At 52.3% G+C, this 14,844-nt stretch overlaps 1 protein-coding gene across 2 annotated transcripts; it reads right to left on the bottom strand.

Annotated features, from left to right (window-relative positions):
* Positions 1-309: 309 nt before the first annotated feature.
* Positions 310-2,192, bottom strand: LOC109780346 (probable F-box protein At4g22165). Of its 2 annotated transcripts, XM_020338940.3 has the most exons (2): positions 1,827-2,192; positions 310-1,707 (listed from the first exon to the last, which is right to left on the bottom strand). In XM_020338940.3, the coding sequence occupies exon 2, from the start codon at positions 1,689-1,691 to the stop codon at positions 393-395; it is 1,299 nt and encodes a 432-aa protein (XP_020194529.1). In that variant the 5' UTR covers positions 1,692-1,707; positions 1,827-2,192; the 3' UTR covers positions 310-392. The 2 variants fall into 2 exon arrangements, with proteins under 2 accessions (XP_020194529.1, XP_073358452.1); XM_073502351.1 differs by having other exon boundaries at positions 310-2,192.
* Positions 2,193-14,844: the final 12,652 nt, after the last annotated feature.

Here is a 14,844-nt window from a genome sequence, read left to right on the forward strand (position 1 = left end):
GCAATAATTTAACACATGATAAAAGTTCTCCATAGATAAAAAATATATTTAGAGGGTGTTTGGTTACAGGGACTTATTGGTGTAGGGAAAAAAGTCCCTTTAAGTCCCATCTAAACCAAACAGGAGGGACTTATAGGGACTTAAAGTGGGCATTTGGGACTTATGAAATAAGACTCTCAAGGAGGGACTTATAAGGACTTATAGTTGTAATATGGTCTTTTAGTCCATGTTAAGTCCCAGGAACCAAACAGGTAGGGACTTTTTAGGGACTTGGGACTTATAAGTTGGGACTAAAAAAAGTCCTAGGACTTATGAACCAAACAGGGCCTTATATTATTGATTCGACAAATATAAATGGAGTATGCCTCCATTGTCATAGCATTTGAACACAATTACATCAATCCCGAGTGCATCATTCTAAGACTGGGTGTAATCCATGTGGGATTTGGCCAGCTGCAATAAATCTGAGGTACAATTTCTTCCCTGGTGTCGTTTTCCAAATTTATAACACCTATATCACGTTTACTATTCTGATACGATGAAATAAATCCATCATCATCGGTGAAGTAGACACAGTTCGCCTTCAATTGCGGATATTCTTCCACGCTGAGACACTGCGTCTGGCTATGCCCAAGAAACAACACATGGCCATGCAAGCCATTTATTTCCACAAGCTTTTTTGCTGCCATATCAATCTTATATACAAATATTTTGCTGGTTTCCTTTATGTTCTCTGAACCAGCATCGCCATCTACAGTGGGCTGTTCCCTCCAAACTTGCAGCATATCGCCCCACGGTGCCTGAACAATGTATATGTGCTCACAAATATAATTCTTCATGTCACCCAGAACCGTCTTCCTTGTGACAGTAGGACCAGAGAGATCAAAAGCATCAATTGATCCAGTTCTTGTCACTGCATACAGTATACCATCCTTGTAGATGCATTCTTGATAGTTCCAACCTGGTGGCAGAAAGGTCCACCCACAGTCCCCTGCCCTTGCAAATGAAATCTGATATTCTGGATTATGAATGAGCACCACAATGTAGCTTTCCGTTTGCGGGTCAGGAAACAAATATGCCTTCAAGTAGAGATAGTCACGGAGCTCATCGAGAGCATAAACTGAGGGCTCGTGACCAAGGAATTCTGCAAGTGCAGTGTACCGTGGCTCCCACAACTCATACTTATGAACAGAACCTTCATCGTCAAAGACCGGCTTGACTTGCTCAAGAGTAATCACTGACGGGAGAACAATCTGTTCACCAGTGATTGGATTTACAAGGTGCAGCTCGGACCTCTCATCGGAAGTGATCAGCCAGCCATGCGAAGAGCCAATCAGATACCTACTGCGGATCGGTGGATCAGGGAGGGTTAACTTGTAGGCCCTCTTTTCCGCAAGGCTGTAGAGGCAAGCTGCGTTCTCTCCGGCAGATTCAGAGGTGTGGTAGAGGAGGCAAGGCGTCTGGCGCTGTTTGTGCTTCAGAAGCTGACTGCGTAGTGCAGTGTACACCGAGCGCCAGGAGGAGCAGACAGAGCCTGCGCGCACGAGGTCAGGGACCTCGAGGAGGGCAAAGATGCTCGAGAGCATATCCGGTGGCAGCTCCGGTTCCGGCTCCGGCGATTTGCCCACCATATTCTCCATCGGCGGCGGGTCTCCTCTGAATTTGCCGAGTACACTGGGGAAAAGTCCCATCAGCTCAGCCAAAGATCTGAAGATGAGAGAGCACAAACTAGTCGGATGTCTAACTAGCTGCCGTAAGCTCTTTATTACGATACAGGCCTCCATCGGGGCTCCGGCGAGACTTATAGGCAAGAAAGAGAAACCAACCGAGGGCCTGCTCCAGTCGGCGACGGAGATCCAAATCCGAATCCAGACACGGAATTTCGCTTTGTGCTGGAACTCGGGGCAGTTAAAATCCGGAAATGATTCGAGCTTTGGATCCGACTCGCGGCCTCCTCCGCGCTACAAGAATCTGATGTGTAACAAACCGGCGAGAAGACGAACGACCCGGCGAACGAGCTGGGGGCTCCGTCGGCCGCGGCGACGAAAGGCGCTGCTGGGATTCAGAGGGTGGTTCCCGGACTGGGGGATAGGGTACTCTTACTGGAAGTGGAATATGGTAATGGCGGACTGGCGGCGTCCGAGAGGGCAAGAAGCGCGGCGGTGGCTCGAGCCGGTGGAACGTCAGATTTTTTGAGGAATTGGAAAACGAACGTTTTTTAAGGGAAATAGTTGTCACTTTATTCAAAGTTCATAGCTTCCTCAGTAGCAATCTCCAAGCTAACCCATTTGGAAGATACATGGAGCCAAATTTTACATAAAGATCTAATACAACATTTTCTAGTTAAGACAAGTGCAACTTTATTCTTCAAACGTCGCATCCAAGCAACCCTAAACTCCTGAAAAGAGCTCGGTAAATCTTTGACCTCCTTAATTAATTGTTTATTAGTTGAGAAATCCTTTTGCACATTCTTGATCTTACTCACCGCTCTCTGAGCATTTGTTTTAAGGATCACCTTTTGGACTTGTAGCTCTTGAGCCAGGATTAGAGTCCTCTAATACGCCAATAGCTTGGCCACCTATGCATTGTGAGTGGAGGGAAAAAATGCATGATCCTGCCAAGAATGTGCCATGGTTGCCCGGAAGAACAACACCCCCTCCTTCCATACCTTGGTGTTTCGCTAACCACCATCTGCATTAACTTTAACCCAGCCATCTTCTGGCTTCCTCCGGTGCTCATGCGGTGTAGATACCCGGTGATTAGTCACCCCTTGTTGAATAGGCTTTCATTCTTCAGCTAGGTGGAGAACCCGGTCGCATATGTTAGATGGATTCTTAATCCGATTGGTCTCCCTTGCAGAAGTACGTGCAGCCCATAGCTCATACCAACCTCTAATTACAATTTTTCTCTCATCATCACATGCATTGCTAAGCCACTGTAGAATCCATGCACGTAGCTCCTCCGTGTTCTGGATATATTTCGGCAAGACCGGCAAGGGTGCAGCCACTGCATCGCTCAGCATACGCCAGAATTTTGCTGCATGTGGCCATCAGAACCTGTGTACGAGGCTCTCCTCTCAACCACACGCAACACAAAATACGATAAATTTTATCCGTCGCGGTGTAGCTCCATACCAACAGCCAGGCCCTTTCTAAATAGCCTCTGCGCATGGATTTTCATCTTGTTTGGATCATTCGTCGCCCATAGCTTGAGCCAGCATTTATGATCAATGTCCGGATTAGAGCACGAGGGTAGTGTTTCACTAGATGCCTTAATTGACACTGCGAGATAATACGTTGACCGAACCGAGAACCTTTCGTCCTTTGTATAATTCCATGCTCTGAAGTCTTCTCTTCCCGGTCCACCAACTACGATCTGATGCACGTCAATAGCATCATCTTCAGTGAGCACCTGCTGTAGCTTTGCCTGGTCCCATCCCGTTCCTTGGCTATTTAGGAGGTGCTCCACTTTTGTTATTCCATGCACGAACACAGTGCCCAGTGGCACCATACTGCTCGTCCTTGGGATCCAGTGATCATGGTACACATTAATTTTTGAACCATGTCCTACACTCCATATGAGCCCGTGTGCTAGTAAGTCTCTTCCATGCATCAAACTGCGCCAAGTATACGAACAGCCTTGCGGACACGATGCCGACATAATATCCATCTCTGCGAAGTACCTCGCCTTAAGAACTCTAGCACATAATGAATCTAGGACAGTGATAATGCGCCAAACCTGCTTTGCAAGTAGGGCCTGGTTAAATAACTCAAAGTCCCTAAAACCCATGCCGCCCTCTTGCTTCCTAGTGCATATTTTATCCCAGGCTATCCGATGGACTTTTTGCTCACCTTCAGCTGCACCCCACCAGAATTTTGAAGAGGATTGATATGAGGTTCTCGCACATTTTCTTGGAGAGTAGGAAACAACTCATTGCAAATGTAGGGGTTTCTTGCAGCCCCGACTTTACAGGAACCTCTCTAGCATCTTTAGACAGACATTGTCCTTTCCATCCAGTCACCTTAGACCTCGATGCTTCCCGCACATGTTTGAAACTACCATCTTTCGATCTTCCCACCGTAGTGGGCAGTCTCAAGTATCGCTCATTCAGTGCCTCCGATTGGATACCAACCACCTCCTTGAGATCCTCCTTGCTTTCTTCTGTGCACCCCTTCCCAAAGAAGATGGATGACTTCTGCATGTTCACCTTCTGGCTTGAAGTATCTTCATACACCTGTAAAAAAATTGTAGTCGAGTCATATTATTTGTAGATGCCTCCAGGAATATTATACTATCGTCGGCAAAGAGAAGATGGGTCACATTGGGACCAGTGCGCCCAAAAGACACTCCCATTAATTCATTTTCCTGCTGAGCTTGCTTTAGCGGTGCCAAAAAACCCTCTACACAAAACAGAAAGAAATATGGAGATAGAGGGTCCCCTGGGTGTAGACCCCTAGAGGGGAGAAAACCATCGGAGGTACCACCATTGAGCTTAACCGTGAATCTTGAAGACATAACACATCTCATAATCATGGTTGTCTATGTATGAGATAAGCCAAAATGAGCCATCATGTTTTCCAAAAAAGACCACTCCACTCTGTCATAAGCCTTCATCATATCTAACTTAACCGCACAAAGTGGTTTCTTGCTCTTCCTCTTCCTGATAGCATGAACGCACTCATATGCCACTAGCACATTATCAGCGATCAATCTCCCTATTGCAAACGCACTTTGTTCCTCCGAAATAATGATAGGGAGCACACATTTTAGCATGTTAGCAAGAACCTTAGCTGCAAGTTTGCACAACATGTTACATAGACTGATGGGTCTGAATTGTGAAAGTGAGTCCTAGGATTTTGTTTGGGATGAGAACCAAAATAGTGTCATTAAGTCCCTCTGGAATTTCCTTCCCACTTAAAAAATCACGCACCGCCTTGCAAACCTCCTCTTTTAACAAAAGCCAGTGCCTAACATTTTTGTGGTATAAACTATGTTGTCATTTTTCTTGTCAGCATTTGTCGTGTATAAACTACTCCCTCCGTCCCATAATGTAAGACGTTTGGAGGGACTATCAGTTTTGCTAAAGCATATCTAGATGTGCTCTAAATATAGCACATCTAAGTCCTATATCATTGATTTTACGCTAAGATTCGTGCAAGCATTTTCTTTTGTCTTTTTCTTTTTCTTTCTAGTTTGATTGAGTCACTTAGATGTGCAATAACTAGATGTGCCCTAGACAGACCCATAAACTATGCTTCCCCCTGTAACACATCATTCCTTTTATAGGAGGGGCTAAATGCGAAGTAGCGGCAGGTTAATGCCGCCACACGGCAACAAATCCCTTAATTTTCCCGTGTTTAAGCATTTATTATGCACGGGAATTGAGGGGTTGCCGTTAATTGGTGTGCAAGGATCGAGGCGCATGACCCTCTTGATGGGACGTGGCCTTGGTAGGTGTCGGTTTCAAAACTGGCGGATCTCGGGTAGGGTGTCCCAAGCTGTGGATCTAGGATCAATGGGGAACAAGGGACAATGAACATGGTGTTTACCCAGGTTCGGGCCCTCTCGAAGAGGTAAAACCCTATGTCCTGTTTGATTGTATTTGATGTATGGTATGGTTACAGAGTAGATCTACCTTGAGATCAAGTGAGTTAAACCCTAAGGTGATGAGGTGATGGATGTAGCTCTCCCTCTAAAGACTAGAGCCCCCTGGTTTATATAGACACCAGTAGGGTTAGCGTTACAAGTGATCGGTTACAAAGAAGGGAAGATCCTGCCTAATCTTGGCTTGGAGGGCACACCACGACTTCGAAGATTCCTTGTCCGGTCACGGGTCCGCAATCTAGCTTGGCCCCATAGTGGCCCATTAGTCCGGCCTATACATAATGGGTCAATAGCCCAGGGACCCCTTAGTCCAGGATTCCCTCAGTAGCCCTCGAACTAGCCTCCAACGTCGGGGATTGTCATCTGGCATGCTCCCAATCTTCGGCTTGTGAGGTGAGTTCTTCATCTTTTACCTGAATTGTTCGGAGAAGGGCTTCGCGGCCGAACACTATCCGGATCAACATCAGAGGTTTTATCACTCAGTATAGTCCGTATCAAAACTGTATTCGTGCCCAACCGGTTTGACAATCCAAACGTTTAGGACCACACCAAAACATAGTGAGCCCATCGGAGTTTAATGCTTACCTCGGGGCAGGGGTCAACTTTGACCGTCATGCACCTTTTTAGAAGGCACGTGGCCCAATGCCACCTTCTGTAAGCCCGTCCTTTCAGTTTGAGGCGAAGCGCCTATTTATAGATCCGAAGGTGCGGGGGATGGATAACCCATCCCCTTCGCGAAAAACAGCGCTAAAGAAATCCTCAGGCACCATGGCCGACATTCCTAGTTCATCCTCGCGCCCTCATGGCCCTCTCCCTGGTGATTGGACGAGTTGTTCAGTCTCGCGCCTCCAGCTAAGCAATCTACAGACGTAGGGCTATCTTCCCGCGGCAGATCTCGTTCCCGTCTGTGCTGGATTAATCTCTGTCGATGGCCAAGCACTCGCCGAGAGCTCCCCTGCTCCAAGCAAGGAAGAGAGGGTATAATTCGTGCCCTTCCTTCTAAGAGGCCTAGGTTTTCCCATTCACCCCTTCCTACGGGGCTTGTTGGAGTTTTACGGGATCCAGTTCCACAACCTCACCCCAGGGTCCATACTGCACATATCTGGCTTCGTGGCCCTCTAGGAAATATTCCTGAGCTGCGAACCCCACTTTGATTTGTGGAGGAAATACTTCTGCCTCATCCCTCGTACCTGCGAGGGGTAAATCGTTGATGTGGGAGGAGCAGAGGTGTGGCGGATAGCCGGGACGGGTTACCCCGTTGGGACCCCACGGAAGGATCCCGAGGAGTGGACCTCGGAATGGTTCTATATCGAAGACAATCCGATCTTCGACCCAGTCCGGATTGGTCTGTCCGAATACTCAAGCGGCCCGCTAAAGAAGCGGCTCAACTGGCGGCCCAAGAGCCCTTCCCAGCTAGACAGTGAGGAGGTGCACCTTTTGGCCACCAAGATTTGGCTGCTGACCCACACGGCAAGCTGACTATGATCAAAGTAATGGTCGTCGCCATAACCCAGTGCGTACAACCCCTCCAACAGAGGGGGCATCCTTTATGGTGCTACAATGGGACCAGTGATGCGACCCGCTATAAGCGACAAGGGCCGGACAATAAAGCGGCCATGGTCAAGATATTAGCCGACATCTTTAAAGGAGAGGAGGAAGCTTTGTTCAATTGAATATTTGGGAGGGTTGCTCCGGCTATAATCTGGCAGACTAGGTAAGCTTCAATTCTTTGTCTGTAATTCAGCCGCAACGTCTGAACATCTGTTGATTGTACTTTGTTCGCATAGAGTTGGAGGTGTCAAGTAGAGTCCATCCACTGCCCTTCCCCTTAGCCGGAGAATCATTCCCAGGACGACAAACCGGGTCATCGTGACGATCCAGAAATGTCGGTTGATTTTGAAGATGGGGTCTTTTACCAAGAAATCCTTGACGGCACCAAAGTTGTAGTGACGGCTGATCATACAGGGGCTCTTCCTTCCTCCACTGTAAGTGAAAGGAGGAGCTCCTCCCGACCGGGGTGATTGCCTCGCACCATCCCGCATACTCTAACTTCTACTCCCAAGGGTCGCCGCACTACACATCGAACAACTGTGGGAGGAGCACAACCTACGTCGGCCTAGGCCCCTGATGGGACATTCAAGAGGAAGGCCTCCGTTGGAGCAGAAGAAACCGCTCCCTCGGCTCAAAGGTAACATGCTTTGGGACAACGAAAAGGGGCGTTTTCAATATCTTTCGTCCAACATTTGCTTAACATTGCAGAAGAAGAGTTCCGGCGCGCCAGTCCGAGGACTCCCCGGGTGTGCCGAGGCGTGATTCCAACCTTGGGCCTGATACGTCTCCAACGTATCTATAATTTTTTATTGTTCCATGATGTTATATTATCAATCTTGGATGTTTTATAATCATTTTATAGTAATTTTATATCATTTTTGGTACTAACCTATTGACATAGTGCCAAGTGCCAGTTGCTATTTTCTGCATGTTTTTTACATCGCAGGAAATCAATACCAAATGGAGTCCAAATGCAATGAAACTTCATGGAGAATTTTTTTGGACCAAAAGACACCTAATGGGCCCTGGCTGTGCCTAGGGGGTGCTTCGAGGAGAGCACAACCTGTCGGTGTCAAAATCGGCCGATCTCGGATAGGGGGTCCCGAACTTTGCGTCTGTGGATCGAAGGTAACAGGAGACAAAGGGGACACGATGTTTACCCAGGTTCGGGCCCTCTCGATGGAGGTAATACCCTACTTCCTGCTTGATTGACTTTGATGAGTATGGGGGTTACAAGAGTCGATCTGCCTCAAGATCGTAATGGCTAAACCCTAGTTGTCTAGCCTATATGATTTGTGATAGCCTCTACGAACTAAACTCTCGGGTTTATATAGACACAGGAGGGGCGTAGGGTTGTACAGAGTCAGTTTACAGAGAAAGGAAATTAAGCTTGCCATCCACGCATAAGAGAGTCCCACCCGAACACGGGGGAAGGTCTTCTACCTTGTATCTTCACGGCCCATCAGTCCGGCCCATATCAAATAGCCCGGACACCCGAGGACCCCTTAGTCTAGGACTCCCTCAGTAGCCCCTGAACCAGTCTTCAATGATGATGTGTTCGGCATGCAGATTGTCTTTGGAATTGCAAGGTGGGTTCCTTCTCCGCATACCAAGCAGTCTTCTGAACAAGAGAACTATATCCGGCTATGTATAATAGTGACAACCCTCAACCACAAGGATACAATACTTAATAAGGTATACCCAACGTTGGCCTCTTTGGTGAAACGTCGCGTCTGGCCTCTTTATTATTTTGAGCCGTTTTTTGGCCTCCCGCTTCGTGTTTCAGGATGCAGACAGTATTGACACGTCTTGTCAAAGCAGAGATCGTGCCCCTTATTGCGGGATTTTCATCAATGCGGGTTTGGGTAATCCAACCGTGCCACACGCACGGCCCCTTTGGGAATAGGCGAGTTTTAAGGCTAGTGGGGCCCTTGATATTCACTGCCTATATAAGCGGATAAAGATCCATCTTTTTACCCCACGCCTTCTTTCTTCCTCAGCCTTCCCATCCTCGAGCTCCAGTGCCCAAGCCTCAACCTTTCCCACCGCCCAACTCTCCCAGCCATGTTTGGATCTGGTTCACAGGGCAAGTGGGTGGCCTCCTCCGTCACAGAGAAGGACATTAAGGAGCTCCGGGAGGCGAGGTATTTGACCGCGGAAATTGCACACATGCTCCCGACCAAAGAGCAAATCATCCCCACACCAGAGCCCAGCGAGAGGGTTGTATTCATCCCTCACTTTCTCCGCGGCCTAGGGTTTCCACTTCACCCTGATACGTCTCCAACGTATCTACTTTTTCTCATGCTTTTCCTCTTGTTTTGGACTCTAATTTGCATTATTTGAATGAAACTAACCCCGGATTGATGTTGTTTTCAGCAGAACTACCATGGTGTTGTTTTTGTGCAGAAATAAAAGTTCTCGGAATGGAACGAAACTTCATGAGGAATTTTTATATAATAAATAAGAATTACTGGAGCCAAGACCTACTGGAGAGGGGCCCCTCGATGGGCACAACCCACTAGGGCGCGCCCCCTCTCCTAGCGTGCCCAGGTTGGTTGTACCCACGTGGTGGCCCCGCTGACCCTGAAACCGACGCTATAAATTCCTATTTTTGGAAAAAATCGGGGAGAAAGAATTATCGCGATCCACGAGACGGAGCCGCCGCCAAGCCCTGTTCTTCCTTGATAGGGCAGATCTGGAGTCCGTTTGGGGCTCCGGAGAGGGGGATCTTCATTCTTCGTCATCACCAACCCTTCTCCATCACCAATTCCATGATGCTCCCCACCGGGAGTGAGTAATTCCTTCATAGGCTCGCTGGTCGGTGAGGAGTTGGATGAGATTCATCATGTAATCGAGTTAGTTTTGTTAGGGCTTGAACCCTAGTATCCACTATGTTCTTAGATTGATGTTGCTATGAATTTGCTATGCTTAATGCTTGTCACTTTGGGCCCGGTGCCATGATCTCAGATCTGAACCGTGTAGCGATCCGACCTCAGACGGTCAAATCTCTGTGTATAAGTGTCATCCTTGGATCGGTAATGCTGACACACACAGTACTTGAAGGATTTATAACAGAGTACAATCACACACTTATTACATCGAATGTCTCAAAAGAGAACTTATTACAATAAATATGGCTTAAGGCCATCTAAATAAGATAACAACGGAAGGCTTGGAAGATAAAGTGAGTCCATCAACTCCAACAACATAGCTGAGTGCACGACAACGACCTAGCGCACCTTACTCTTCGTCTGAAAAGCCTTGTCGGGTAGTAGGTGCAACATATGCCAACGGGTGGCTTATCATTGTGGGAGCCAGTAAGACATCGCAGGTGCCTGGAAATGGGATAAGACGAAGACATGCACGCCGGCGGATCTTACCCAGGTTCGGGGCTCTCTTGTGGAGATAACACCCCTAATCCTGCTCTGCGGGGTCTCCGCATGATCACTAGATCAATACAAGTAGCTACAAGTGCTCCTTGAGCCGTTTGGCTAGAGGAGGAAGAAAGGCAAGGCTAGCTCTCCTCTTCTCTCTACGTGGTGTGTAAAACTATCTCAGAGATCAACCCTTTGCATGGGTGCCCTGGGGGGTTTATATAGGCCTACCCCCCGGGGATACAATGGTAATCTGGCTGGGCGCGGGTCCCAGCCGTCAGTGTCTGTGTTCCCCGGCTTCTCCGCTGGCCATTGGGGCCCGCCGACTGGTGGGTCCCGCCGGCTGCTGGTTACTGTAGCCTCGCCCCTGATGATGAGGGCTTTGCTGAGGTAAGCATGGCTACAGTGCCGCCGTCCGGCGGGCTCTCACTGTAGCCTTACCTCGTCTTGTCTTCTTAATGATGCACATACTTCGAGGGAGGGAGGTAGCCGGCTATTGGGAGCCGGCTATGCCCCAGGCCGACTAGGGGAGGCCTGGCCGCCTTCGAGCGTCTCTCTGGCTGAAGGGGCCCGCTGCCCGTGGGCCGTACTGGCGCCTATCATGGGTGACGTCATGGTCAACATGGCAACAGTGCCATGCCGGACGGGGGATGGCTGACCCGTACGGCGCACTGTGGCCATGCGTGCTCCGGGATTCAGGGGTGGTAGGCTGTACTGTGGCCACGCCCCGTCTCATCACCGTTATGTGGGTGCAGCCCTTGAGGGTGCAGTCTTGGCCGGCTTCCGGGAGTCGGTCTTCTTGCGGCCGGCTTCTGGGAGTCGGTCATCTTGTGGCCGGCTTCTGGGAGTCGGTCTTCTTATGGCTGGCTTCTGGGAGTCGGCCATCTTATGGTTATCTTCGGGAAGGTTTTTGAGGTCGGGTCGCCTTCCGGTAGTCGGCCTGTGAGATAGCCGACCAGGGGAAGGCGGCCCTATGTGTTGGATGCTTGAAGGCCCAATCGGCCTGATAATTTTTCAAAGAGCCAGGGGAGTCGGTTAGGCTACCCGTGGCCATTTACTCCGACAGTAGTCCCCGAAGCTGGTTGGGCTTCGAGGCTGAGAAGAGGACGAGAAGCTCGGTTAGCTTCCTATCTTGAAGAGCCAGCAGCTAGGAGTCGGCTTCGGTTGGGCGCGCCGTTTTGGCGAGATTTTGAAGTCTGAAGCGGGAGTCGGCTGGCGCGCACGCCGGGTTGTGGGCCGGCCGCTCGCCGCCCGTGCGCCACGTGGCAGCCTCTGGCCGAAAAAAGCCTGCCAGCCCACGCGCGCGACGGGACGCCACCGCAGGCCGGGGCCCACCACTCCCACGCCTAGGCCCAGGCGTGGATTCTCTGTGGCCCAAAGCGGGCCGCTCGCCTTCCGACGGCAATTTCTGCACGTCGTTAGGGCGCAATAATCGCAGGACGTGGGGGAGTGGGCGCAGTTAATCCCATGTCCCCCCACGCCTCGCCTCCTCGGCTTCGCCGCACGAGGCTATAAGTAGGGGGAGCGGCAGGCGCTCGCACGCTCACCCTCGCTCCGCCATTTTCTTCCTTTCCTTCTCCGTTGCAGCAGCCCTTCGCCGCCGCGCCGTCCCTCTAGTCTTCGCACTACCCCGCAGCTTCGCTGCCGCGGGGCCGTGGTTTCGCTGTCGCCACGCCCTTTCTCGTCAGCTTCTGGCTGTCATGCAGCACCGTGGAGACTGGGACGGCTCCAACGTCCACGCGGACCACATCGAATTCCTCTGCAAGACGCGGCGGCTGCCCGGCGAGGACCAGGTGCGGGTCCGTCTTGCGCCGAAGAAGGAGATCTCGCCGGCGCCGGAGGAAAGCGAGCGGGTAATCTTCTGCTCGCACTTCCTGCGCGGCCTTGGCCTGCCCGCGAGCGCCTTCTTCCACTCCTTCCTCGAATTCTACCAGCTCCAGCCGCACCACCTCACTCCAAACACGATGGTGCTGCTGGCTGCCTTCGTCACTCTGTGCGAGGGCTTCCTCGGCGTCCTTCCCACCCTCGAGCTCTGGGGGGAATTCTTCCAATCCAAGCTCGGCACCCGCATGCAGGGCGTGCTGGCTCAGAGCGGCGCCTTCATCGCGGTGCGGAGGCCGGCAGCCGACAACCCCTTCCCTGCCATCATGTCGATCCAGTCGGTGAAGCTTTGGCAGAAATCGTACTTCTACGTGAAGAACGTCGCCTCGCAAGGCGACTACGTCAATTTGTCGGCTTACGTAGCCGGCCCACCGGCTGGGAGGCGGCCCCAGTGGTCCTATCGGGCCAGGACGCTGTTGCCGGCTGGAGCCGCCGCCGTCGCCCGACTCTGGGTAATGATCCAGTCAGAGGGCCTGATTGGGCCCGACTTGCTGGTCGCCTTCATGGTGCGCCGGGTGCTCCCGCTTCAAGACCGCCCTCATTTGATCTGTCAAATGAGCGGCCAACTCGATCCGAGTCGGATGTGCACCAAGGAGATGCCTCATGACGAGGTGGCTCACATGGTGAACTATCTCGCGAACTGCAAGCTCTCCGCAGAGTGGCAGTTTGGCAAGGAGCCGTACTCCCGTGCCAATCCCCCGCCTATGGTATGCTTTCTTTATCTTCTCTTCTTTAGTTTTGTCACCAAGTTTTTCTTGGCCGACTCTGACCAGTCGGCTAGTCTTGGCAGAGCCCTCTCCTTCGACCTGCGGCTGGGTCAGCAGGGCGGATCGCCAATTTCTCCCCGACCGGGCGGAGCATGACTTGGAGGACCCCGACTTGGGGGTGGCCGCTATGGACGATAACACCGAGGCAGGAGGCGGCGAAGCAGGCGGCTCCGGGCTTGGAGCCAGCTTCGACGACTGGCCGGACGACGACGAGGCGGAAATCATCCCGCGCCGCCAGCCGGCGTCCGACCATGGCGCGGGTTCATCCGCCGCGCCGCCTGCTCGAGGCGGCGCGCAGAAGCGTCGGGCCACGTAGGGCTTGTTCGGCAGTCGCCCGAAGAAGCCCAAGAGCGGGGCGGCGGCGACCAGGCGGGATGAGGCGGCCACGAAGGCGGCCCGCTTCCGCAAGGTGGTGAAGCAGCCGCAAAAGGTTTCGGCATAAGTGTCGATTCTCTTGCATATTCCTTCTTCTTTTCTTGTCGATTTCTGAATCCTTGTCTTGACTTATCAAACAGGGCTCCGCTCTCTCTTGAGCGGATCGCTGCCGCCTCCGTGGTTGGATCGGTGGGAGGATCCGCAAGCACCCGCCGCGTGGACCCCCGTGTCGAGCTTCAAGCGGCAACGGAGCGGAAAGCGCGGGAGGCGCGGGAGGCGGAGGAGCTGAGGGCGGCCGCTGCCAAGGCGGCGCAGGAGATGGCGGAGGAGTCAGCGAAGGCACAAGCCGACGCGGCGGCCAAGGCTCAGGCGGAGGCTGCAGCCGCAGCGGCAGCGGCGGGGGCCTTGCTTGTCACCCCCCTGCGCGCCGTGGCGCCCGAGATCCCGGAGCCCCCGCCGGAGGAAGCCGGCGGCGACATGCCGGGGATGGAGAGGGAGGAGGACAACGTCGTCGTCCGGGAGAGGGAGGCGGCACCGCCATCGCCGACTGGGGCGGACCGAGGCAGCCGGCTTGACGCGCCGCCCGTGCGGCCGGCTGGAGGTGAGCCGGCTGCGAGGACGGACCTGGTGGTCCGGTCGCCATCACGCCAGCGCGCGGGGAAGGCGACTTCGGCGCCGGACCCGCAGAAGGCCGCGGGCTCTAGCTCGTCGACCCAAGATCTGGAGGTGGCCAGCGCCAGCTCGGGGTGGACGCCGGGTGGTGGGACGGCCGTGGTGAATGTGGCGGCGCAAGAAGTCCGGAACCGGCTTCAGTCCCAGGCCGCCGTGCTGAGGCAGTACAATCAAGAGTTCCTCACGACAAGGGCGGCCGTTCGGGTGAGTCTTCCCGCTTTTCTGTTTCTTGATCTTGATTTCTTCCGTGGGGGCGCGTCAGTGCACCCACTGGGTGTAGTCCCCGAGTTCCGAGTCGGCTGCTGAGCAGGCAGCTTGGAACTTCTTAGTAGACTTTGATTGCTTATCTTGCTCTTGTTCGCTTCTCTGTCCGACTTGCAGGACTACCACAACCTCCGCGCGGCTGCCTTCAACTCCCAGGCTCGGGAGCTGACCCAGAAGACCGCTGATCTAACTGAGAGCCGGAGTAAGTGCTTCATCTTTTATCTCATGTGGGGGCGTGTCAGCGCACCCACTAGGTGTAGTCCCCGAGATTCGGGCTGACTGCTGAGCAGTCGGGTCGGATCTTTTCTGGCGACTTCTTTCTTATATATTTTTTCTTCTTTGCCATATCTGCAGAG

Source organism: Aegilops tauschii, chromosome 6 (genome assembly GCF_002575655.3).
Source record: "Aegilops tauschii subsp. strangulata cultivar AL8/78 chromosome 6, Aet v6.0, whole genome shotgun sequence".
Taxonomy (NCBI): domain Eukaryota; kingdom Viridiplantae; phylum Streptophyta; class Magnoliopsida; order Poales; family Poaceae; genus Aegilops; species Aegilops tauschii.

Coding starts and splice junctions, on each gene's coding strand:
- LOC109780346 (XM_073502351.1), bottom strand. CDS start 1,784: ATGGAGGCCTGTATCGTAATAAAGAGCTTACGGCAGCTAGTTAGACAT.